This window comes from Letharia columbiana (assembly GCF_014066305.1).
Source record: "Letharia columbiana isolate WasteWater2 chromosome Unknown Sc0000002_s0, whole genome shotgun sequence".
NCBI lineage: Eukaryota > Fungi > Ascomycota > Lecanoromycetes > Lecanorales > Parmeliaceae > Letharia > Letharia columbiana.
Genome location: NW_023501038.1, coordinates 1,036,088 through 1,061,462, shown reverse-complemented (window position 1 = coordinate 1,061,462; position 25,375 = coordinate 1,036,088). Strand labels below are relative to the sequence as shown.

General features: G+C 47.9%; 8 protein-coding genes across 8 annotated transcripts; 5 read left to right on the top strand and 3 right to left on the bottom strand.

Moving 5' to 3' along the window:
* Nucleotides 1-1,138: 1,138 nt before the first annotated feature.
* Nucleotides 1,139-2,670, top strand: HO173_001296 (uncharacterized protein; the record flags this gene model as incomplete). Its single annotated transcript, XM_037303237.1, has 2 exons — nt 1,139-1,317; nt 1,467-2,670. The coding sequence occupies 2 exons, from the start codon at nt 1,139-1,141 to the stop codon at nt 2,668-2,670; spliced, it is 1,383 nt and encodes a 460-aa protein (XP_037169884.1).
* Nucleotides 2,671-3,174: 504 nt separating this feature from the next.
* HO173_001295 (uncharacterized protein) lies at nt 3,175-4,173 on the bottom strand (the record flags this gene model as incomplete). Its single annotated transcript, XM_037303236.1, has 4 exons — nt 3,175-3,349; nt 3,532-3,739; nt 3,797-3,899; nt 4,048-4,173. The coding sequence occupies 4 exons, from the start codon at nt 4,171-4,173 to the stop codon at nt 3,175-3,177; spliced, it is 612 nt and encodes a 203-aa protein (XP_037169883.1).
* A 158-nt stretch (nt 4,174-4,331) lies between these two features.
* Nucleotides 4,332-4,508, top strand: HO173_001294 (uncharacterized protein; the record flags this gene model as incomplete). The annotated part of the gene is made up of 1 exon (XM_037303235.1): nt 4,332-4,508. One exon carries the CDS (start codon nt 4,332-4,334, stop codon nt 4,506-4,508), a length of 177 nt encoding a protein of 58 aa, XP_037169882.1.
* A 375-nt stretch (nt 4,509-4,883) lies between these two features.
* HO173_001293 (uncharacterized protein) lies at nt 4,884-5,653 on the bottom strand (the record flags this gene model as incomplete). Its single annotated transcript, XM_037303234.1, has 2 exons — nt 4,884-5,400; nt 5,472-5,653. 2 exons carry the CDS (start codon nt 5,651-5,653, stop codon nt 4,884-4,886), a joined length of 699 nt encoding a protein of 232 aa, XP_037169881.1.
* A 2,796-nt stretch (nt 5,654-8,449) lies between these two features.
* On the bottom strand, nt 8,450-8,950 carry HO173_001292 (uncharacterized protein; the record flags this gene model as incomplete). Its single annotated transcript, XM_037303233.1, has 2 exons — nt 8,450-8,682; nt 8,740-8,950. 2 exons carry the CDS (start codon nt 8,948-8,950, stop codon nt 8,450-8,452), a joined length of 444 nt encoding a protein of 147 aa, XP_037169880.1.
* Nucleotides 8,951-11,556: 2,606 nt separating this feature from the next.
* Nucleotides 11,557-13,873, top strand: HO173_001291 (uncharacterized protein; the record flags this gene model as incomplete). The annotated part of the gene is made up of 2 exons (XM_037303232.1): nt 11,557-11,857; nt 11,916-13,873. The coding sequence occupies 2 exons, from the start codon at nt 11,557-11,559 to the stop codon at nt 13,871-13,873; spliced, it is 2,259 nt and encodes a 752-aa protein (XP_037169879.1).
* A 1,516-nt stretch (nt 13,874-15,389) lies between these two features.
* On the top strand, nt 15,390-17,407 carry HO173_001290 (uncharacterized protein; the record flags this gene model as incomplete). Its single annotated transcript, XM_037303231.1, has 8 exons — nt 15,390-15,574; nt 15,623-15,734; nt 15,783-15,878; nt 15,935-16,054; nt 16,105-16,227; nt 16,278-16,780; nt 16,840-17,169; nt 17,224-17,407. The coding sequence occupies 8 exons, from the start codon at nt 15,390-15,392 to the stop codon at nt 17,405-17,407; spliced, it is 1,653 nt and encodes a 550-aa protein (XP_037169878.1).
* Nucleotides 17,408-20,014: 2,607 nt separating this feature from the next.
* On the top strand, nt 20,015-21,705 carry HO173_001289 (uncharacterized protein; the record flags this gene model as incomplete). The annotated part of the gene is made up of 4 exons (XM_037303230.1): nt 20,015-20,080; nt 20,140-21,255; nt 21,311-21,477; nt 21,546-21,705. The coding sequence occupies 4 exons, from the start codon at nt 20,015-20,017 to the stop codon at nt 21,703-21,705; spliced, it is 1,509 nt and encodes a 502-aa protein (XP_037169877.1).
* Nucleotides 21,706-25,375: the final 3,670 nt, after the last annotated feature.

Here is a 25,375-nt window from a genome sequence, read left to right as displayed (position 1 = left end):
GTCCCGTCTTCCGACCGATTGCTTGCCTCAAGAACCCAGTCAATATTGAATGTCATGTCGATCTGGACCCGCGTTATTCCCAGTCTATTTGTCCCCAGCAATGGTTTGCGGAGTCTTCGCTGTCTGCCAGGATCGATTTCTTCTTTGAAAGCTGGGCTGCGATCCGTCGAGCCTACATCTGTATGTATCAACCATACACATCACGCAATGTCTTTTTGATCCCCGTCTACATAGGGTCAGAGAATCTGATGCCAACAATCTGCGGGATTGTTTCTTGAAACACAAAATCTCCGAGCCGCTGCGAAACCAAGCCAATACAACATAGCAACATGACTTGGATCCCGCGTGGCGCTCGAATCTGATCTGACCTCTTTCATCATTGTTCCCCGATATCCATCTCGCAAACGTCGTACTGTCAAAGCCTTGTACCCTCCGACGATCTGGACATGTTTCAATGGTCCAGGCGCTTAGAGAAACACCAAATCTTTGGGGCGGCAAATTGAAACATTTTGAAACACCAACGCGAAATCGCATACTCCACATCCTACTTTCGCAATCTGCTTACTCGGCCGCCAAGAAGGGTCCGATTGTCTCGAACAACTTCCTTGCTAGATGGAACAATGTTCTGTGTGATGAAGGGTTTTGACCTTGCCGTTGAGCTGGGAGGAGAAATTTCCTTTTAAACGGACAACTCAACAGCTGCAGTGTCACCCACGGACTCTATAACACACAAAAGGGCAGAGCTAAACATTAACAAGCTTTAGTGGAATGCGTCGTTCGAGCCGCCATGACTTCAGAAATACGCAACGTTTCGGACATATCGCAGCTGCCAAAGGCGGGCAAATTAAGTACGTGCCGCACATACCACATACAAAAGACTCGTTATAATAATCCTTCCGAGATCCAATCTGCCGCATGCGGGGTAGATCGCAAGATTATCGTCGCGGGAAATTGATATGATATGTATACAGAGGGGCTCTCGCACTCCTCGCTTGACCTTGCACGCTCGTTACTGCGGACTTGAGACTCCTTGACGGACAAGTTACTCATTCATTTCTGATCGGTCCTCTGGCTAGGATCCCACTTTCATTTTAAACATTTATACAGATCTGATCCTTCGTCCCACCGACTCCGCAAAATGCGCTTCTTCCCTTCCTCATCGCACTCCTTCCTCCCAACTCTCCTCCTCCCCTTTACCACCCACCTCACCTCCATAACCGCCCAATCGAATCCCAACCCCATCCTCACCTCCTCCTTCACTTGGAACCCCACCTGCGGCCCCACCGTCGCCTGTGGCCCCTCCAGCGCCGGCTACTAGTACGTATTTGCGGAGTTCCTATTTGCCCTTTCGGACCTGGCCTTGAATTTTGAGAAACCCTTTGAGAGAGTCTACTCTGTAGAAAAACTTCGAAGCCTCAACCTAACCCCCTCAAATCAGCATGACTGACACGAAACCTATAATCCAGCGGCACCGGTTTCGCCGCCTCCAACAACCTCACCTACGCCGGCTGCGACAATCTTGGCGACGACACCGTCGACTGCGGCGCCGCCAGTATAGTTTCAGGCGTTGGAAAAGGCTGCGGCCAATGCTGGCACATCACGCCCCAAAGCGACTGGTACCCCTCCAACGGGCTCTCCGTGGGAACGAGCGTGGTGGTGAAGATCAACGACCAGTGCACGGATGCCGGGTATTGTGACCAGACGGAGGCGCATCCGGTCAATACGGGCTACGGGAAGGAGGTGCACATAGATTTGTGTGCGGAGAGCGGGGTCACGGAGCTGTTTTTTGGGGCGGTGGGGCCTGGGGTGGTGGTTGGGTTGGCGCAGTTGTTGCCGGATTGCTCGGCGTTGGATGATAGGTCGTATGGATCCGCGTTGGGGAATTTGGATGGTTCGTCGAGTGCAGCGTCGAGCTCGTCGGCAAGCTCTGGGAGTGCCTCGTCGAGCTCGGGTGGCGCTTCATCGTCGTCTTCTGGTGGTGGATCCTCGTCAAGCTCTGCAAGCAATTCGTCGGCAAGTTCTGGAAGTGGTTCGTCGTCAAGTTCTGGAAGCGATTCCTCTTCTTCATCCGGTGATGGATCGTCATCAAGCTCAGGAAGCGAGTCGTCGTCATCCTCTGGCAGTGGAACATCATCAAGCTCTGGAAGCGATTCATCGTCCAGCTCAGGAAGCGATTCCTCCTCGAGCTCTGAAAGCGATTCCTCCTCGAGCTCTGAAAGCGATTCCTCCTCGAGCTCTGAAAGCGATTCCTCCTCGAATTCTGGAAGCGATTCCTCTTCGAACTCCGGAAGCTCCTCATCCTCCAGCTCCGCCAGCGACTCATCCTCCCCAAACCCCGACACGGAACCACCAACCCTCGACGCCGTAACGAGCGGCAGCGGCAACTGGAGCTGGAGCGGCCCCAAAATGGCCAAACACAGGCTATCAAGAGGACACGACGGACCGAAAGCAGGGGCTAACATCGCAAGTGGGGCTCAAAACGGAGGATCCGACGATCGCGGCGGATCTCCATCTCCACCTCCGACGCCGACGACGCTGGTTCCTGTGGTCAGCAGCAGTACCGCGCCGGTGCCCGTTCGTTCGTCTTTGACGGGCGGTGACAATTCTGGGGAGCAGGATGGAGATGGGAAGGATGGTGAGTGTGGTGGGGAAGACGCCGGAGAATTGTGATGGAAGGGAGCGTGATGATGTTGATGTTTTATGGAGTAGTGGGAGGTGCGTCTCTTGAGCTGGTCCAAAGTGTGGCAGAAAAATTGCCTGAGGTAGTAGCGATAGTAGGATCGAGCCTCTTGGGAGTGTGACACAGCCTTGGGTGTCGAGTTAGCCAAGATCGCTCTAAAAGTTTCTAGGGAGGAATACTTCGCGAAAGAAGATTATGCCCGCTCCTATACCGAGGTGTTTAGCTTTCTTAGATTTGTACCGCTACATCTACATTGTTTTCTCCCCGCACGCCCAGCTATGATACCACAGCCAAAGCAGCGAATGCAACAAACAGGATCCAAACGCACGGTAAACAAACTGTCCGCCAAATACCGAACCACGAGAACGCGCAACACCTGTTGATCCTTTGTGCCACAATGGATCATCACCGCCAACAGTTCAAGATTTCATAACGCTAGAACACATACAATGCCATTATTCAGTCCAACGCTCCTCAGTAATTCTTAAGTTCCTTCAGCGTCCACTCCCACAACTACCCCGGCAACTGCTTGTTTGCCCTCGGCTTGCTTTTTGGTATTGACAAGGCCCCCACAGTCTCGTACAATTCGCCGTTGATGATGCCCCTTTATCGCCTGCGGCGGTCCAGAGCAGGTTGTAGCAGCCTCCTTTCGGAGGGATCATCTTGACGCTATCGGGGCGACAGTTAGCATATTTTGGTGGTTGATGCAAGTATTTGAGGCAATAACGAGTGGCAGAATGGGCGTCTTGCGCTAGATTGACTGCTGGGGAAAAAAAGCAGCTTGAACCGATTTCCCCGAGGTGTCTCGCACCCCGGGGTGCAGCGCAGAGGTAGACTCAGAATGTACGGACCCCTGAAACAAACACCCAACATGAACGACCAACTTCTCCGCTTTCTCTGTGCCTGATAGGAGTGCCATCATGTTGATACCCACTACCGCTGGCCGCAAGGGACTGCCCTGATCTGAGAGTACCCAGTCATTGACGAGGGCTCGCGATCGCCCTTTCTCGATGGCTTCAGCGGTGTGTTGGAGGATTGTGCTGCAATAGTGGTCCGGCCCTGCAGAAATGTGCGAAAATTGTCAACTATCTTTCACTGAGACTTATTTAGACGGACGACATGATGTATCGGTATCCACATCACAGTCCCGCTCGGGGAGCAGTATCTTAAGACAACTTACAGTCAAGGAAGATGGAGCGGGAGTAGTATGCACTGGCGTCTGGAGGGGAAATCAGTCAATTGTGATGAAAGAGTTTCTGGACTTCGTCGAACCTTTGATCGGCTGGGGAGTGAAAGAATCATGACTCACGGACTCCACGCCCGGTGCGGATTGTTCAATATCGTCAATCGTATCCGAAATCTCTGACGTCGATCATAAGCATCTGAGTGATCCTCTTGATCTTCTCGGCTTGAGTGAAGACTGCCGCTTGGCCGACGAGATTGTCCTTGAAGGCGCCGGAACAAGAGACGTCATTGAAGGTTCCTGGCCGCATCACCTGACACATCACACCCAGAAGGATCGACCCGAGTGTGAGTCGTTTGTCAAGAGAGAGGCAGATACTTGTGAGAGCGTTCCCTCTGTTCAACGAGTGTTAGCGTGCCCTCGGCTGACGACTATATCTTAGGTTATCATCCGGCCGGTACTTGCAAAATGGGCAACGACGATGGCCAAATGGCTGTGGTTGATGCGCAACTACGGGTACGAGGAGTTGATAATCTTCGGGTCGTAGATGCCAGCATCATGCCGACGCTGATGGGTGGGCACCCGCAGATGGCTGTTTATGCTATCGCGGAGAAAGCTGCCGACATGATCAAAAAGTTTGCCTAAGCTCCTGCATAAGATCTTTTCTTGCGATGATCGGCATGTTATAAGAATGCAGTTGATGCTAGCTCAGGCTTGTTCATATCCAGCCACTGACCTCTGGCTGAGCAAGGCTGAATCCGAGATCGTTTTGTTTGGACCACGGATAGGTGTTGATGTAGAAAAGAGGAGGGGTATTCCGATTGATTCATCTTGACTTACCGTTAAGATATCAATCGTGGGGCAACTGAAACCATCATCCAAGGGTAGAAAGCTAAAAAGGGATCCACATGAGTAGGAACTGACTCAAGGCCGTGGAGGAAAACTCCAACCCGTGGAGCTGCGTAATGACACAAGGATATCGCAGCACACCAAACAAGCATAGTGGACATGTTCGAAGCATCAAGCTCTGCCGTTCATGTCTATCCTTCTATTTTCCTTGTCCACGTAATCCACCAGATCTTCAATCGTACACACCTTCAGCCCCCACCTCTTTCCAAACTTCAAACACCCGTCTCTTCTCATCATACCCCCTTCCCTTCTCTCTGCCAGCCCTTCCACCTCTTCCCCATCTTCTACCAGTTCGCATATGACACCAGCAGGTCTCTTGCCCGCAAGCCGGCAGAACTCGACCGCGGCTTCTGTGTGTCCCTTGCGCTCCCGTACACCGCCGTCGCGAGCGCGGAGCGGAAAGACGTGGCCCGGGCGCCGAAAGCTTGTCGGACCTGAGTTCGGCGAAGCGAGTTGTCGACACGTGAGGGCGCGGTCATGTGCGGATATGCCGGTGGTTATGGAGGAGTCGGAAGCGTCGACGGAGAGCGTGTAGGCCGTGCGGTTGGGGTCGGCATTTTCGAGGACCATTTGGGGAAGTTCGAGTGTCTTTGCGAGATGTGAAGGTATGGGGGCGCAGATGAGGCCGCTGGAGAGAGGGTTTAGGATCGGTAGAAGCTACTTAGGGAAAAGACTGGAGAGGAGAAGAGAAGCGATTACCTCGTATGCTTAATCATGAAAGCCATCTTCTCCGTTGTAACGTCCTCTGCGGCAATTATGAGGTCCCCCTCATTTTCGCGATCGGTTGAGTCGAGGACTACAATAAAATCACCGTTTCTGAATGCGCCGATGCTATCTTGGATGCTATCGAAGTGCAGCTTGGACTCTCCATTGGGTAGCATCTGCACGCGGTGCTACTGCAACGGAAACTTCTCTCTGCACTGGTATATTAAAAGTTTCACGCGGTAAAGGATGTGATTTGACTGCGAGCACCCCTTCCGATCTGACAGGTTGGCTTGATCGTCGCAAGATTTTTCAACGTTTGGGATTCATAGACGATGCAGTCTAGGAGAGGCGAGGAGGTAGCTTCGAGACTTCGCACTCGGGTATAAGTATGGCAACGAAAGATTTCTAATGATGAGTCCGCCATGTCGTAAGCATTGAAGGTTGGAGAGAGTTCCGGAGTTCGGACCAAGCCGAGAAGATACGCCGCCCGAGCATCCATGCTGCAGATCTCGTGCATCTGTTCAACTCACCAAGTCTCTACCACACCTTGCGTCCTCCGTTAACTTCAATGGATCACCGTCACTATCAATTGGCTCTGACATTAATTAAATTCTCAGACCATAGTCATACGAGGCTCTTCCATATTCGAAGTGTGACCCCCGGAACATTACGAATATGTCTCCTATAAGAAGAGAACGCCGAATCAAGCATTCCTGCAGGCTGCAGATCTACGGAGTCTGTTGCTGGCAGGGTATATCGGCGGTCGCCCAGGTGGCCGATCGATACTTCGTCTTCGAGGAAACCCCTGTTCCTCCGTGAACTACTCCAGGACCCATTTAAGTGCTAGCATGTCCACTCTGCCTAAATCCAGAACCCCCAAGACCCGCCTATCGCGACTTGACACATGAGAAGACCTCCTGAGGCGTGTGCAGCGTACTGCTATACTTGTCCAGGAGCCCGAAATCTCCAGGAACCCTTTCAATAGCCACCTGGCTCGGTGCCCTACATGCTATATGACTTATACCGTACATCATTATCCGTGCAACTGCCCTCCCCGACCGCCAACCACTCGATGCGATGAAGACCGACCTCCGTGATGAGTTCAACGACCATCTGCCTCCTCTCTCCCACCTCGCAAAGCGTACGAAGCCCCTTGTTGCACAAGTACCTGCTGGACAATACGCTACATACATTGCATTGGCAAAGGTTCTATCACAAGAGATGAGGTGTGATGCCAAGGCTGGCTTTTGGTGGTGATGTTGAAAAGAGCATGTCGTGCCTACTTGTGCCAGATCACAGGCTTGTGGCCGCGAACGGTGGCCTGGGAAGGGAAGTCGACTATGGACACTATAGGGCTACTGTTGGAGGAAGTATAGAATTGCTAAGAGACGAGGGTATGAGGTTTGACCTCAATGGAGACTTGCTAGGAGGCATGTCCTTGGAGCTCCAGTAGCGGAGATCTGGCTTGGAGTGAATGAAAAACTGTATCAACGATTCGACTGCCACCAGCTGCTCAGCGTGAGGCGTAGATGGCGTAACGCCTCTAATTCTGATACAAAAGACATGCCTCCGACTTCTTCGGGCGCTGGATGAAGCAACATGATTAAGACTATCGATGCTTGGTTGGGAATATGGACTATTGGACAAGACTTCACAGCGGTGCAGCCGAAGCTAAAAGCTGTTCGCATCTGCTTCAAAGGTCATCTATCTTGACGTGGGCATATTAGGTAGAGCTGTCCGGAAGGTCACATTGGCAAGATGGGAGAAAATGGGTGAGAACATTCAAGGAAAGAGTATTATGTTCGTTGGATTGAGTAATCTAGATACATCAAAGCGTCGAACCAACACCACCCAGAAGGCAATACAGATCGACATCCACCTCCCTGAATCCAATTTCCTTGCCGATTTCATCCGATCAATCCTTTTGAAACCGCCTAGATCATCCTTCCGTAAACGAATCGACACGAGTACCAACTAGCAAGACCTCCGATTGAAACCTTTCGTTAGTTCTCATCGACCTGGCAAGAGACTGCGAGTGAACGAACTTGCCAAGAACAATTCCATCGAAGCCGATGCATTAGCGCAAAGCTGGTTGGAGTACAGTGTGACAGGCACCGCGACATCCGGGACTGGACTTCGTTTCGCCCTGCGAAGCTGAGCTACTTATCCCCAGCACCGCGGAAAGGTGCCAGTCCGTTGCTGGAGGGGCGCTCCCTTGGTCAGCGCCTCCCGCCAGAGCCCTGGGTTTCTAGACGCTCGGGATGGCAGGATACTTGGTATTGTGAGAGATGCGGTGGTAGAATTGAGGTGTGACTCCTTTTGGAGTCTTGAAACATGAGCTTTTTGTGGTAATGGTCATGTTTCAGGTGGTGGTGGGTTTTTTTTCTTGTTTTTTGTTTTGTGGTGGCGGTAGTGGCAAGAATCCGTTTCGGTCGGCCTGTGATTTAGGTCGGCCTGGATTCGTGCCGTTTTTTTTGGGAGACATCCGTTGGGTCATCTTGTGACTGAGGGATGTTTCGGAGTCTCATGGTATCGTTCGTGGGAGTGACGCCGACGGCATGGCCCTATTGACAGTCGAAATGCCCGCAGAGGTGCCTTCATAGCGTCTATGGCTCCCAGTTGTTTGGTGGTGCAGGTGAGAAGATCTTGCCATGGATCTTGCGGACGGTGTTTTTGTGCATTTCCGCTTGGTGAATCCTTTGGTCGGAAGATCTTCTGGTGGATTTTTTGGTGAGAAGACCTTGCCATCGATCTTGTGGACAGCGCACTTCCACTTGGTGAATTTTTTGCTGGGAAGATCTTGCCATGGATCTTCGCGGACGGTGTTTTTTGAGCCCCTCCGTTTGGTGTATGCTTGGTGGAAGATCTTGCCATCGATCTCCGTACGGATGGTATTTGTCAATGCCTTCCGTTAAACACATGGTTGCGGTATCGCTCCGGACTACCTTCATGCTCGTTCTCGTTCGGCGCACCTAGGTCAATGCAGCGAAATGTTCCTTGACTCGTTTATACATCTTGTTGGCTGCCTCGAAACTACTTCTCTTCTGCTTCTTCCTTCCCTTGCCCACTTCAGCTTCCGAGGACGAACTACTGTCAATCCTCCACACGATCGCGTCCGATAGAGGGTCCACATCCACTACAAACATCTCACCCAGAGGCCCAACAAGACCTGGTCTCTCCATGGCATTTTCCTTGTTTTTCACGACTAAATCTTGGTCAGCGTTCCACAATGCCATCGCTATCAAGAGAGATGAATACTTACTGCCACGTCCGGTGAAACCCGAATCCCAGTCTATCGGGCGAAAAGATTTCTTGATTGGCAAGCACCATTGGCGCCAATGAGCCTTTTCCTCCTCTGACTCAGGGCCCCAATAGTCATATGGTCTCTCCTCGATTAGGCCCTTGCTCACCTTCTCATAGTAGTCCCGGATCTCGAAAGAGAGAATGGGGTAGCAACCCATGTTGAAGTCCATATTGGATGATGGGGGGGGAAGATGTTATGGTGGTAGCGGTGGTAGGAAGGGTATATGTCTTTCACAAAACCCAAGATTATGGCAGTGGCCGTGGTAATCTACCTTCACAGTGCGAGGTTTCACAGAGGATGTGGCAGTGGTGGTGGCAATGTTATCTGTCACTCACTATGCAAGGTGTTTGTGGTAATGTGGCAGTAGCAATGTGAATGTGTATGTGGCATTTAGACAGATACTGTGTTCCTGACTGTGGTTGAAGGAGAGAAGGAGGAAACGGGGAAATGGGTAAATTTATGTGTGAGCCAAGACATATGAAACTTCGTGAGTCAGATAACGCTCTCAATCCCCGCAAAATTTATCTACGAGCGTATAGAAAGATAAAGCTCATTCTTGGCCCTTCCTAGCCACTCTTCTTTCTGCCATATACAGCGCTCCCACAGCCTTAACACTGGAAGCGCAACCTGGCTCCTTTATATTTATTCATACAGCAGTCATCTTCAATGAAGTCACGGATGATACGGCGAGGCAGCCAAGGCCAATTGGTAAAGTCAGAGGCAATTCTATAGGTTTCTCAACCTGCTCATTCTTACACGCCAAGAAGAAAGAATCTTTGCGTCTTTCTGGAACATTCTCCTAGACGCGATAACTGGAATGACTAACCTTGGTCACATATTACTTTTTACCTTGGAAGTGAAGCCGAGTGATTTCTCGCTGTCATTGCGCTGGAAGCAATCACTGCTGCTGTTGCGTGGCTTTTGGTTCGATACCGTTCTTATTGTAGACGGATCACATAGTAGGTACGTAGGGCCCTCTTAATTAGTCATCATTCTCATTGTATTTTGAGCTTCATGCAGATTGCCGCTCTGAAGACTTCTACAGTCTCACACCGTCACAAACTCACATCTCTGCATCAACCATACACATTATGCCACCTTGTATCCCGCAACCGTTCACTTCACCTTCATCAGACTTTTCACCGACCACTTCACCCTCGGTCTCATCGGCATCGCCACTTTCGACGTTTCATCGTGAGTGAATTCTTACACATCGACCCTAGTCTCCAAGTCATCAACTGGACGTATGGTACTATTACCGTAGCATTAACCCTCTGGATACAATCCAGCCAGTCCTTGCCGTTTTAGCTCCAGTGTTGGAGGGGAAGGTGCGGCCGGGTATCTTGAGCTAGAGAGTCTCGTCGACGCAGTTTGCAAGAAAGATGCCTAGGAGATAGGAAAGCGCAAGGACGTGATCGACGGAGCACTCACAACGCTCAAGCCTACCATGGCGTCGAAGGTCCTTGGATTCCAGGTCCTTGCCTGTTTCTTTCATGCTGCAACCTGCGCGCTCCGTGTCGTGGCACAAACTTCTAGTACTGGCATCATTATCAGCAGCAGCAGCACCACTCCCTCCCCTCCAACACGCCAAGTGCTGCTATTAGTAGAGCAGCACGAGAAACCGCATTGGAATGTTTCTCAACTTCCGGCCTGGCACTTCCACTCGCGGAGAGCCTGCCTTCACTTGTAAAATCTCACTTGATAATACTTACTTCGAGCCACACCAAAGCCAAGATTCAGAGTGTCATGTCGGTGAGACCGGAAGGGGGTTGGCTAAGTTTAGGATTTGCCTTGGTGTTTCGCTCCTCCGGGGTCGTTTCATGTCTTGGCATTCTTGGCTCCGCGCCAAGTGTGACGGACGCGGACGCGGCTATCTTGAAGAGAAACGCCTTGGGTGATGAACGAGGACGAGGGGAGGTAGGTGGTAGGTGTTTTAAAACTGTTCCAGGTACGGATCTTAATATACATATATACTGGCTGGTTGGCTATGGATGGCGACTGGATGCCTGAGGGAGATGTGTGGGTTTGACGTACGAGGAAGATTGAGAAGTAAATATAGCATACTCTTGAACGCAATCGAGCACATCAATGGGATGATCGTTCCTTCAGGATTTCTCAACACCGATACCTATTCAACACGGACTGTCAATGGGACTGGCAAAAAGGTTCGAAGTGAATTGCAATATCTTTTTCTTGGCATGGGTATTTAATGCACTTTCTGACCTTCCTACTTTCTTCCTCCATCGTTACACAACAACAGGAACATACTGGTACAATTCAAAGTGCAGAGCAGCATTGATAGTACAATGATCTGTTAGCATCTCTTTCTATCATCAGCAAAGCTCCAGCTACGTCACATCGGTTCCTTGTCAACACAACAATACCTCAACCTCTTCAGCACCAAGCTCTTGATATACCACGCACATCGCTCTTCCACAATCACAACATCAAGAGACCATACACACCGCTACTTCTCATCTTGCCAAAGCAACCTGGATAGTACAATATCATCGTCAGCAACTGCGTGTCTCGTTAGCAAGACTCTTGCTACATCACAGTTGTGCAAACGACAACACATCCTCGGTACCCCGCACATCTACACCTCCAACACCTTATCACATACCTCATTCAACAATTCCTTCTTCTCATTCCACCAACCCCTCGACACCAACCTCTCAACTCTCTCAGATTTCCTCAACAACGCACTCATCCACAAGACAAGAATCCAATAAAATGACCACAGCAGCAACTCAAGCAAAGCCACAGTCAAACACCATGCCAGACCCTGCGGATCCCAGTCAACGGCACAACGGCCATGTAGCAGTAGTAAGCAACACAAAGTGGGATTCCAGACCTTGTTGGTCAGGACACAAGGCACGGGTGGAAAAGTACCTTCCTGACATGCTCGAGTATTACGAGGACCGGAGTACTGGGAAGATCGAAGAAACCCCCTTTGATGGGTGGGAAGATGAGGTGTGCGAGCTTGGAGCAGCAAGGTTGAATGCGATAGCAACTAGCTATGTCGAACAAGCATTTTTCAAAATGGACTACACCCATGGGTTTACGGGACGAGGAGGTAAGTTGGCTCCTTGCTGGTTCTCATGACATGGGATGGTACGCTTACGAAGGTGTAGTGTTGCCGGGAGCGTTGGAGACACCATGTCTTGTTGGACCGCGGAACGAAACACTCGAAGACGATGTTGGTCCCTTTGGAGAGTCGAGGGATGAACAGGTCGACCGGCCCCTTTGGAGAGCGATAGATAACGGAATGATCGCTCCTTCGAGAGAGTCAGAAGACGACGACGATATCGGTCCTTCGGGAGAGCCGAGGGACGACGAAGAAGTTGGTCCCTTTGGAGAATCCAGAGCTGAAGACAAAGGTCTTCGCCAAGGTCACCGTGGGGAGGAAAAAGAAGAGGAAAAAGAAGAATGCGGCAGCCCTGAAAACATGACCGAACTCATGCAGCTGGCCGCAAAGTCTGTGGGGATAATGTCAGGGGTCCCCGCCGATACAGGAGATGCCTCATCCTCTCGTACCGCCACCATTCTCCCTACAGAGACGCAGGCACCACTTACCTCCCCACATCCCCCACTTGCATCAACGAGGTCTACACCATCAAAAAAGCGAGCAAGGGACTGGGAAGACGACGCAAAAGACGAAGAGTTCCCGTCACAGCAAAAGCGAGTGCGTATGGATGGAATCCTAGGGATTGTTAGAAAGGATGCCAATGCTCCCAAAAGTCCCCAGAACGTCGAAACAGTCATGACGCCAGAGACACAGCAGTCTAGGAAGCGAGCAAGGAGTGTTGACGATAACTCCGAGGATGGTGAGACCAAGCCGACACGAAAGCGCCTACGCCTCTACCAGCAAATAGAGGAGGTCCGTGAGAGTGATGAAGAGTACATCACTGATGGCCAGACTGATGTTGCCAACAATGACGAATCGACCCTCGTCTATCAGGACAGCTCGAGATGCGAGACACAAGAAGTCGCCAAGGTCGAAAAAGATGCCACAAGAATGCAATTCCACAAGCGACCCTCCGTCGAGGATGAGAGCCCCACCAATGAAGAGGAGGCATTGGGCCAGGAGACTCCTTCAGCAGAAACCGCACTCCCTGCCGAGGAAGAGTGGGACACCGCACATGGTATCAACTCCAAGTGTGCAAACATACGCGTTTCCGGGCAAGGCGTGTGGACCGTTATCGGGAAGTGGAGGAATCTCTATCTTCCCACATCCACAGGCTTACCTGACAGACCCTGGACTGAGGAAGAGAAAGAAGATCTCCGGGTTTACGTCCAAGACTATAGAATCAAAAATTGGGCACTGTTATCTCGGTCCACGAATAGGCCTGAGGAGGAGTTACAGGACATGTACCGTGAGGTCGCCACCGCCCGAAACATCCAGGCTGGACGACCTGAACGCGCCGGAATCCCAGAGAGAGATTCCCATTCCGCTCCGCCGCCAGAGCCCCGAAAGCTTCGATCTCGTAGTCAGAAAGGCAAGAAGACCAAGAAGAACAACCTCGGTGACCTCACGTACGACGTGAAAGCAACAAGCTTCCCGAAGATTACGAAGGATGGAGGCATGGTGGACTCAAAGGGGGATACTCTTCTCGGAATCATGGGTGATATCTCCAGCGCTACAAAGCGTCGGCAGCCGAAGCCAAAGCAGGAGGACGCTAGCAGCAGCTTTGGAGGCGCGGAGGATTCTAAAAACCATGAATCCTCCGAGGCGGAAATGGAGGATGGTAGCGGATCGGAGATCGAAGAAGGGGAGATTATCGAGTCCGCAGAGCGAAGTCGTGAACAAGCGCCATCGCCATCGCCATCGCCAACGCCATCGCCAGAGCCTATGAGCAAGACGGGTCCCCTGAACGCCAGCGTGGAGGAAGAAGAAGAAGATCCAAAGGCCAAGCAAGAAGACCCTGATCAGGGGCAGCAAGTGCCAACCCGGCCAACATCCGAAGTCGAGACAACCTCGGCCAGAGGTCCTCTGGGTCCCAAATTCGCCGGAGTTTGCAAACTGTCTGGGTCGTCACGTCGGGGTGTACCGCGGAATGCGGCAGGGTTGAGGAAGCGGTCGCCAGAGTAGGGTGAACGCTGGACGGAGAGGACTCCCACCGAGCTGTGCGATGCTGGTCTTGTTGGATACGCGCACAAAGCTTGTTTGTGGGATGAAGGAGACTGCCATGGGGTATCTTGGCAGGACGGTCGTTGATTATTGGGGGCGTCAGTCCATGGTTACGGAGGGACAGGTATGAGGTTGGTGGATTTTGGATCAGGGTTCGGCATGAAAGCCGCACGTTTTCGGTGGAGCGTTGAGTCGGGCATTTCATACCGGGTTTCGGGAAGTTCATAGTCTCAGCATTGTCGATAGTTCGTTAGGAGAAAAGAATTCATCATGAAAGCCTTCTTCGATATCGTAAATGACGATCGAACAGGGAACAGGCATCTTACAAGCCAACTGAGAACCTTGGCTGTAGATGCGCGTATAAGACGAGGCGGAATACAGTCTTGAATAAACCTGAGAATGCATGTGTGACCCGTCCCATGGATTTGCATAATGTATCTGGTTCATGTAGTGAAGTATTTCAGGCAAATGGAGGCTGTGTGTGGAGAGGTGGAGGATCTACCAAGAGCGACGCTATTGGTGCTATCTTTAAGGTATCATTGGCTACTGGGAGCTAGGAGCGTGCCGTACCTGGTGCCCGATTGTCCTTGGAACAACGGAATTTCGTCGCTGTACTTTACTTCAACCATGTTGGAATTGAAGCTGAGAATGCCTCACATCCTGTCAAGATGTCAAAAACTAAAGTGACTGAATGGAGGATCATTAATTTGCTTACATTGCCTGAAAAGTGCTTGCAATATCTGGGATGATGAAGCAAAGCAGGGCAGTCAGAGCGCATCAACTCTTCTTACTAGGGTACCGTTGGCTAATGTCTGCCGGAGTCGATTGCGGTCTCTGGTGCGTCATCTCATGCCCATAGTCTAATCTTCAACCCCCCTCCAAAGTCGAATGAAGCTCAGGACAACCAACGAACGTGAACGGAGCGTTGAAGCCGTGGATAAGGGCACGCCATACAAGGTGCCCAGATTACAGTGCATAAGTGATAACGCAAGTTATGCAGATTTAGCTTCTTTGCTGTTAAGAGGAGTCAGGCTGATTGGTGAGTTATTCCTTCAAATGTCTTATCTTCGCTACCCACACCTGCATGACCGAAGGTTGCAGGCTGTCTGATAATGAGAGTATGCTAATGGAGCGGCTAGGAACATCCCAAGGATTGCGCATGTGAACAGGCGCGGAGATAGCGCCTGTTTAATCCCTCGCGCCCTGCTCACAAGAACATAAAGTATGCACGATCAATTGTATTATACAGAGCAGTTAGATTGTTATTGACTACCCTTGTGACTTTGCTTCGCTTGCCTGTGACCCACGAACTCTCCATCTGAGGCTAAAATGTTTTAGCTGAGAAAGAAGTTTTTCATCTGGCTTCACTTTTCGCCTATGCTTCTACCCTGCAGCTTCTTCATCGACCAAATTTGCCTAACGGCGGGATCCTGCTAAGGAACGCACTCTGAAAGTTCCAATCGAACAAATCAGATATATGGCGGAGAACTCATTCGTACCTGGGACTATACACCTAGTGGACATACAAGGTACTCTAAGGGCAAAGCACGCGTCGGGTGGTCAAAACGATGTTGTCTTGATCCCAGCTCCGTCTGACGACCCTGACGACCCCTTGAACTGGTCGGCTAAACGGAAGTTGCTGTCGACAGCAAGCATTGCTATGTACGTATGTCACCTGCTTCTGTATCATATATTAATGCTTCTGACTAGCTATACGTTCGCTATCGGCACTAGCTCCGCAGCCATATACTCAATCCTAGAGCCCATAGAGAATGATACTGGTTTGACCTTGAACGACCTTAATGCAGGGACAGGTTATATGGTCTGAAAAGTTCAGTGCCTCTGCAGTTTCGATGCTGAAGAATCGCAGTTTTTACTGTTTGGGTGGGGATGCTTGTTCTGGCAGCCCCTTGCGCTACAATATGGGAAGCGACCGGTGTATCTAATCTCGACGCTCGCAACAGCAGTGAGTCCCAGGCCAACTCGATTCATTTGGTTCTCAAATTTAACGCTTCAGTACAGGCCATCATGGTGTGGGTGCCCTATACGAACACCAATGGTCAATGGATCGCCAGCAAGCTGCTACAAGGGTTTTTTGGGGCTCCAGTTGAATCTTTGTGTGAGATATCCGTAACAGATATTGCATGTCACCTAGTGAAAACGCTCTTGGCTTCACGTTCTGATTCCTTCAGTATTTCACACACGAAAGGGGGACTTACATAGCGGTCTACGGCTTTTTCCTCATCGGTAGTGATTTCCTCGCTCCACTCTTTGCAGGGTTTATCAATGAGGGACAAGGATGGAGATGGGTCTTGGTAAGAGAATTTTTGATGAGTACAGCCCCACTTTGAGCTGATCCTCATAGTACTGGTGCGCAATCCTCAGCGGCATTAGCTCCGTCTTCCTATTTTTCTTCATGGAAGAAACAAACTATCACCGCAAGGTGCTTGCTGGCAACGAGATGAAGAAGAATGGAAGTGTTGGCCCAGTAATCCACGATTCGGATATACGAGATGATGCTGTTCAAAAACACAACATGGATACTGAGTTGCACGTGTCAACCATCACCAATGAAGAAGGTAGACCTGATAATGTGCCGAGGAAAAAATCATTCTACCACAAGCTGAAGGTTTTTGACAAGCAGGAGTTACGGTACCCAAATCGGTTGAAAGACATGGTACTAAGGCCGCTCATATTCCTAAGCTTCCCCGTGATATTCTACGCAGGGTTCTCCTACGGGTCTAATCTCGTCTGGTTCAACGTCCTCAATGGCACAGCTTCACTCATCCTTTCGGGAAAGCCATACGGATTTTCTTCCTCGATTGTTGGACTCGCCTACATTTCTCCCTTGATCGGGATGACCCTCGGGTAACTCCGCCTCATTAGACTTGGCCCTTAGCTGTAGACTCCGCTGACCCCGAGTCCAGATCGTTATATACAGGCGGGGTAGGAGACTGGCTCGTTCTTAAGCTGGCGAGACGAAACCGAGGCATCATGCAGTCCGAGTACCGTCTTTGGCTCTTCAGCCTATCCGTACCTCTCGTTCCCGCGGGTCTGATCCTCTGGGGCGTTGGAGCTGCGCACAACGTACAGTGGTTCGGCTTGATCTTTGCCATGGGTGTCATTGCTTTCACCAACACCGTCGGGCTTCAACTTTCCGTCAGCTACTGCATCGATTCTTACCGAGAGCTGAGTGGCGAAGCCATGGTGACTGTCATTCTCATCCGCAACACAATGAGTTTTGCCATCGGTTACGGGTGAGTCATTTGATGAACAGATGCACCCGGGCAGATCTCTGACAAACTCGGCAGCATCACGCCGTGGGTCGCCCGGATGGGACTACAGAATGCGTTCATCGTCGCCGCGTTCGCGGGTCTGGCGCAAGTCCTCACGGTATTTTTCTTCATTCGATACGGGCAGAGTATGAGACAAGGAAGCGTTGGTAGATATCAGCATTACAGGGAGGAGATGATGGCTGCGGGTCTAAGTCATTAGCTACTACGGCCTCCTGCCTCCGAGAAATCGTGCGAAAGCCTCGTCATGAGCCGAAATCACTAGTCACAAATTGCATCTCCTAAGGCGGTCTGTGATACTGATGCTGGCGAGGTTTTCCTACCACCAACCATATCTTCTGGTGAGGTACCATCTCACCCTTTGCATTATAAGAACAATGTGGACTCTGAAAACCCTAGAACCGTGCTTCTATCCCAAACCTAAGTAGGAAAAATATCATTCTAAACGATACCAACAAACTTGAATGTCTGTAACAGAACTCCAGCCCCGTCTTGGAAGAAAACAATGATATCTTTTTAGAGATATGACCGACAGTCTTGATAGTAGATCTGTGCTGCATGAGTACCGAGGATGTCTACGACGGCATCTGCAGTCTCGGCCTCTACCCGTCTGAATTCGGACCGCCTTTACAATCATCAACTCGGGATGCGATCCGCTCTCCTAGGTGGATCACCCCTCACCAACCAATCGCTCATCCTACAGGTACCAACCTGCACGACCAGTCAATCAAGTGTTGGCGAAGCCACACTTCCTGTGATTCGTTCCGAGCTTGAGCACATACCCTCTCTGCAAAGATATCGTGATGTCATTGGTGGACTACCGAGGGGAGAAAAGGCACAGATCTGACCTAAGATGCGGGTTCGGGAAGCACCGCCGGCCGTTTGCTCTCAAGACATAGCTTGCAACTTAAACTATGCTATCGATCTACCCAGGGTAAAAATCATTCCAAAAGGCCATACTGAGGTTCGGTATCAATGTGCGCGGTGTACTGTAAACTGTCACTTCCCTGGCAGTAAATTCTTGCCGGACCCAGGTCGTACGTAGTCAAATTTCGAAAGCAGACCCTTAGATAGCATTTCCAGGCCACTATGCTAACTTATAAAATCATACCCCTGTAGATGGTAACTTACAAGTTCATACCCCAGTGGATATGAATCTGTAAGAATCCCATAGTTTGGGGTATGAAAATGTAGTTTGCCCTGTGGTTTCTCTACCGAGTGCCCATAGAAGGGTGTGGGGTCAGCGTCGCTTCTCGGAGGTGATGTTGTTTTTTTTTTTTTTTTTTTTTTCATGAACCCTATGCGTGTGGGGAAGTGAGAGGAGATCCCTCCAAGCGTACGTACCTTCGAACCCTAGAGGAGGCAAGAGGAGTCCCGTGGCCCGGTTTCTTAAGGATCGGATTAGTATCACTACTCACCGGCGTTGCGTCGCCGAAGTAGATTCGGGTCGGATTACTATCAGTGACTTTTAGTCATGGGAGGAAAATCATACCCCAAAGTCGGGTCATTGTGGAGGAGCCTGACACTGATCTCATCAGTGGAATCTGGTGATTTTAGAGTCATGGCTGATGAGGCAAATTTTAATAAATATATAAGTTCCGAATCATACACTACCAGTAATAGTACGAAACGAAATTTTTTTTTTTTTTTTTATTTTTTTCCTTTTTTTTTTTCCTTTTTAATTTTCCAAATCTCCCCAAGGTGAAATTACCGAATCATACCCCATTTTTTGGTGTGATTTGGCTAGGGTATGATTCGGTAATTAGTAATTCGCCCGCTGATGAGGCTGGTTCGGGGAGGACTGCCAAGAGCCTAGCTCTTACAGGCAGGACTCATGTACTACTGTACCATATCAGGTGCCAGCGCACCCAGTTTCTATGGAAAACCGGTAAAATAAAGTCCCTCACTCTACAAAATCCATGTGCAGTCGAATATATCTCATGTGACTTGCACTGTGCTTCTGAACGAATAGATCTTTACGAAGACCTTATCCAACTTTAGACTCACCCCCACTCGGTACACGTCTATATCCTGGAGTTTGTCGCTGCAGAGGCTTAGGGTGTTGGCTATTATGAACGGGTCGAAACGTATTCCGACTATTTCTACTCAATTACTCAAGAGGGTTTACCACATTCATTGGAAACGGATGAACAACATCCGAGAGATATGTCGAGCATTTGCATTGCTCATCATGTCCACCTTTTCTTTCTCGGGACGCAATCCTAGTGGACAATGCATCCATCATTCCTTCCCAGTGTTTCGGCCCCTAGCGGATCCCAGTCGGCTTCCTGCAAGTATTTGGCCGATCTGCGGGGTGAAAGGAACAACAGAAACCAGACGGGGCATGAGATGGGATGTAGTTGGATATGATTGGCTGTTTACGGGCCTTCCATGTCAGTATCGATGCACATTCTCCGCTTTTGGGCAATGCTCGGTCCACGGACATGCGCATCATCGCATATGAGCATGATAATATTACTGGCGACTTTTGAACACATGATAGGTGACTTGATGAGTGGATGACGACTGCAGCGTTTGGAACCCATGATCCGATTGCGCATCCAGGTGGCGACCGTCTTGCTTCTTCAAGTACCCTTCTCGGCTCTATCCCGAGAGCAAGGTCGTCCGAGTCTCCTCGTACGAAGTCCTCGTACAAAGAAGAAGTTCTCTGCACCGTCCATCGTCCATCATCCCTCACTGTTTTATCATCCTCGCCTGCATCCTATCCGACCTTCATAGTTGCTGGCGTACTCTCAACCTAAATCACACCATAGATCTGTCTTCATTAAACGCTAAAGTTCCGTCAAGCATGGTTTTCATGGAATCTGTCCCTGTGGTGCCTGTGACCCACGTCATTCTTGCCTTTGGAACACTGGTATCTGATTCTATAATCATGATTTGCGTGCACTCTCGTCCATGCTGATGTTGCTCCAGTGGGCTCTTTATCTCTGTGGTCGGATCACCTACAACGTCTACTGGCATCCACTGGCAAAGTTCCCTGGTCCCAAGCTGCACGTAGCAACCTTCATTCCGTACTACTGGGCTACGTGGCTGGGAAATCTAAACATGTCCACAAGGAAACTCCACGATCGTTACGGTCATGTAGTCCGCATCAACCCGAATACACTGTCATTTGTTAGTGCTCAATCATGGAAAGACATCCACGGACACCGCCCTGGCCGGATACAGCTGCCAAAGAACAGGGAAGCCTTGGAAGAAAAGAATCAACCTCCATCTATCGCTAGTATCATAGGCGACGCAGACCATGCCAGAGTACGAGGACTAATTTCCCCTGCTTTCTCGGAACGGGCGATGCGGGAACAGGAGTCGCTGATTATGGGGTACATCGATCTCTTGATACAAAGGCTGAAGGCTCAAATTCAAGGTCCGAATAAGGGCGAGGTAGACCTAGTCCGATGGTACAACTTCACCACTTTCGACATAGTCGGCGACCTCGCGCTCGGCGAACCTTTCGGCAGTCTTGAGAGCGGTGAATATCATTTCTGGATATCCAACATCTTCAGGGGCATCAAGACAACGAATATACTTGCAATCGGCAACGCATACCCTATCATAGGAGCCCTGATTTCTTGCGCTTTTAGGCTCTCCCCTAAAGCTGGTGAAGCTCGACAAAGGCATAGGGAGTACAGCAAAGTGGCTTTGCAGAGAAGAATGGCAAAGAAGGTCGAAAAGAAAGATTTCATGTCATATATCCTGCGTCGCAAAGATGAAAGCGGACTGACAGACGATGAGCTCAACGAAAATGCTTCCATCTTGATACTAGCAGGGTCCGAAACTACGGCGACACTCTTGTCTGGAGCTACTTACTACCTCTTGACGAACAAGGTGGCTCTGGACAAAGTCTGTGACGAAGTCCGCGGCGCTTTTCAAAGCGAAGGCAACATCACCTTTGCTTCTGTGACTCGACTACCCTATCTCAATGCCGTGATAGAAGAAAGTTTGCGACTCTACCCTCCAGTCCCTAGTACACTCCCCAGGCGTACACTTGCGCAAGGAAATGTCATCGATGGTCACTTTGTCCCGGGAAATGTGAGCCGTATCAGACACCATCTGTCGGATCGACAATGCTGACCAGGCCACCAAGACCACAGTAGGAGTGAACCACTGGTCGGCCTATCGATCCAAGGACAATTTCCGCGACCCCGAAACCTTCGTACCGGAACGCTGGCTCGACGATCCAGTCTACGCAAACGACCAGAGAGCGGTACTTCAGCCGTTCGCGATCGGTCCACGGAATTGCATCGGGAAGAAGTGAGCTTTGAACCTCCGACCTCCTGCCGCAATTGTTCCGACTAATACTAATACCTTTTGTCCCACAGTCTGGCGTACGCCGAGATGCGCAGCATTCTCGCGCGGATGCTCTGGCACTTCGACATGGAGCTCTGCGAAGCAAGCAAGGGGTGGACTGATCAGCTTGCATTTGTGCTGTGGGAAAAGCCTGCACTATTGGTCAAGTTGACAGAGAGGACCGATCGGTAGTTTGAAATAACGTCCACAAGGATGTATGATCGCCGGCGTCAAGGGGGGGAGGTCTGTTTACCACGAGAATTTGCAGATAGCTATACTATGAGACTGGTTTACGGTTCATGTACAGAAAGATATTTCCATTTCATCATCTGCTTTCCAGTCTCTTCTCCATCCATGACCATTCTGCCGCACGTACAACTTTTCCTGAGCACTTCGCTATTTTTCGCCCATCTGCAGTCGAGATCGATTGTTCCACAATCAGTCCAAGCATTGCCATGGCTTTACCCTAGCCTGACAGCTCAGCCATATTGGTTGACCTTCCCTCGTACCCCTTCTTCGGTGCGACTTTGCTGAGCATCCGCCTTATCCGTAGAAAATCATCGTGAGACTACACTGTGCCCGGGCGCACGGGTATTTGCGTTCCATATCTTCCATCATGGTTGCTGATGAAAACTAACCCCCAATTACTAATCATACCCCGAATTCATACCATGTAGATTCGGAATCCATTCAAAAAAACCAAGGAAAAATCCGACCGGCCATCCACCAAAAAAAAAAACCCACCGATCAAACCACCAGCTAAAACACAGACGAAAGCCGATGGGTGTAGCAGCCCCCACGGGGGCCCTATTAGGTTCAAATCCGGCTGCAAAGACACCCCCCAGGCTTTTTGCGCTGACAGCCAACACCACAGAAGCAGCCCGGGCTCCCCAAAAAGGGCCTAAATTGCCCCCCACCCTGTCTACACCAGACTCACACACAGTCACTCCCAATACTAGCTCACCAATTGGATAAACACGAAATACCCCAAATTTGTTAGGGGTATATTCAAATAGGAATTCAAGATTCATAGTTTCGGGGATGATCGGTAATTAGCCGGTTGCTGATACACAGCGAAAGCTGGACCAGCTCGACTCGGAAACGACCCCAGCGGACGCTGTTCCAGCCGGAGATGAAAGCCCGCAGGACGATCAAACCATATGTGGCAATTGCAGTAAGGTTGATTTCGAGGCTATCTCCGCCAAGATCAAATCTAAATGAGGGTTTCTGGTTACAGGATCATGGCATTTATCATCTGCGTCTGACCAGGCCGCTTGCCCCATGTTTCGCCTGTTGGCCGTGCGAGATGGTAGCGACGAATGGCGATACTATCACGGCTCGCAATACCACATAAGAGCATTTTATCTCTCTGTACCTATGACAGAGACGTCATGTATCATGGGAAACACTGATACCACGTGCATCGCAATGCTACCCGGCAAGGGCTTGAATAAGTACCCCCAGACCGGCTAAGGAATACTCAGGATTGGCATCGTTTGAAGCGGGGAACGAGGCGTTATCCGTCTTGACAACACCGGAGTTTTATCATTCGAGTCCAAGTTTGGAGAACCTAGGATTCAGACTGATGGTGTCAATTACAGACTTCGTCGAATGTGGGTGGATTGCCGAGAAAAGAAATCCACACTTCTTCATGCGGCGATTCCCATCCTCGTTGCTGCCATCTCCGACGTCTGCTCGCGCCTCACTTCAAAGCACTGTTGATGATTTCACTCAAGAATCGCCCGTATGAGAAGTCCTTGCCGGTCGCGAGGAGAGCGAGGTCGGACCTGTCGGGTATGATTCCATGGATAGGATTGACCTCAAGTGAGCACGGCAGACCTACGTGATACGTCGCGTATTCGGTCGAACCGGGGCTAATTACTAATTCATACCCCGAAACTATAAATCCTTACCGAATTATACCCCTAACAAGTTTAGGCCCATGAATTGAATTCATGAAAAGTTTTTTTTTCTTCCGGAACATCGAGAATTCGAGATTAAATTCGATTCTCGAAGAGTAAAAATACTTTAATTTAATATTTACTTAGAATTATAAAATCGAATTTTATAAATTTTAGATTATTAGAAAGCGTAGAATAAGATTTATAATTAAAAAAAATAACAAACTACGTAATTAGTATTAAAGTAAAGATTATTTTCTTTTAAATTATACTTCTCTTAGCGGTGGCTAAAATAATTAATTTTTAGTCTCTATTATAAATATTTTATAATTAAATAAATATAAAGTTTAAATACTCGCTATTTAATTCTTTAATATTTATAATATATAAATAAAAGCGTATTATTTATTTATTTAATATATTTTATATAAAGAAATTAATAATAATATAAGAATCTTAGTAATAATATAATTTAATTAATTATATAGCGGCTTCGATAGTCTTAGCTAGATACGATATATCTCGATTCGCTTTATATTATTTTAAGTAAAAAGTAAAAGTATTTAAGCGATAGTCTTTAATTCTTAAATTATAAGCGAATTATAATTATTTAAATTTAGAATAATTATTTTAAAGTAGAAGTTTTATTATAAGATATCTTAGATAAAGAATAACTTAAAATAACATCATAACAAAGAAATTAAACTTTATAATATATATATATAAGTTAAATTATAAAATTTCTAAAAGTTTCTTATATTAAGAAGATTAATAAAGCTCTTTATAGTTATAGTTATCTCTATTATAATAAATATAAATATTTAAAGATAATCGTAGCTATAGCGATAAACTATATTATTATTAAAATAATTACTAAGTATAGCTCGAGCTTATAATCTATTAAAATATAAAGATAGAATACTTAGTTATATTAATTATAGAGTTCTATAAAAGAAAAGAGCGACTTAATATAGACGCGCTAAGACGTATTACGTAATTATATTATATAATTACTAAGATATTAAGAGTTACGTAATTCGAATTTTAATAGATATATTAGAAATATATTTTATAGAGATTATTTAAAGATTTATATATCTCGAATAAACTACTTAATAGCGGATTTCTCTTCTATCTCTTTTATTATAGTAGTAGAATATTAGAAGATCTTATAAGAAGCTTTCTATCTTCTAAAATTATTATAAATAGCTTTATTAATCTAGACGAACTTATATATTAAGAGAGTATTAATTAATTTATATATAAGCGAGTTTTAAAGTAGATACGATAGTCTTATATATAAATAGAAGTTTTAGATTAATACGATTATTATTATTATTATACTATACTATAATATATACTATATAATCTATAATAGGCTTTAGAAATATTCTTTATTATAATTTATTTACTTTCTACTACCTTTACTTTCTATTATCTTTACTTATAAATAGCTTTAATTGCTAGAGCTTTATACTTATTTATATAAAAGTAATTACTAGTCGAAAAGATATAATATATTTTATAAGATATTTCATATTAAGTAATATTATATCGTATCCGAGTATAGTATAAATAGAGTCGAATATTATATTATTTTTCTAATATAAGTTCGAGATCTTAACGAGATATTTCACGATATAATATATCTATGAAATTATATTATAGAATAATATATATATAAAATATTTCTACTAAGATTTCTATATTTATAGAATAATCCGACTAAGATATATAGAATATATTTATTCTTCTTTATTAAGAGAGAGGGAATATAAAGAGTAATCTAATATAGCTATTTATCTTTTTATTAATAATAATAATTAGAATAATAATTAGAACTATAAGCGTCTCTATTCTTCTTCTTAAAATTATAATATAAAAGAATATTCTAAATTTTAAATCTTTAAATATTATAAGAATAAAATTCTATAATTATCTTTATTTATATATTTATCTTA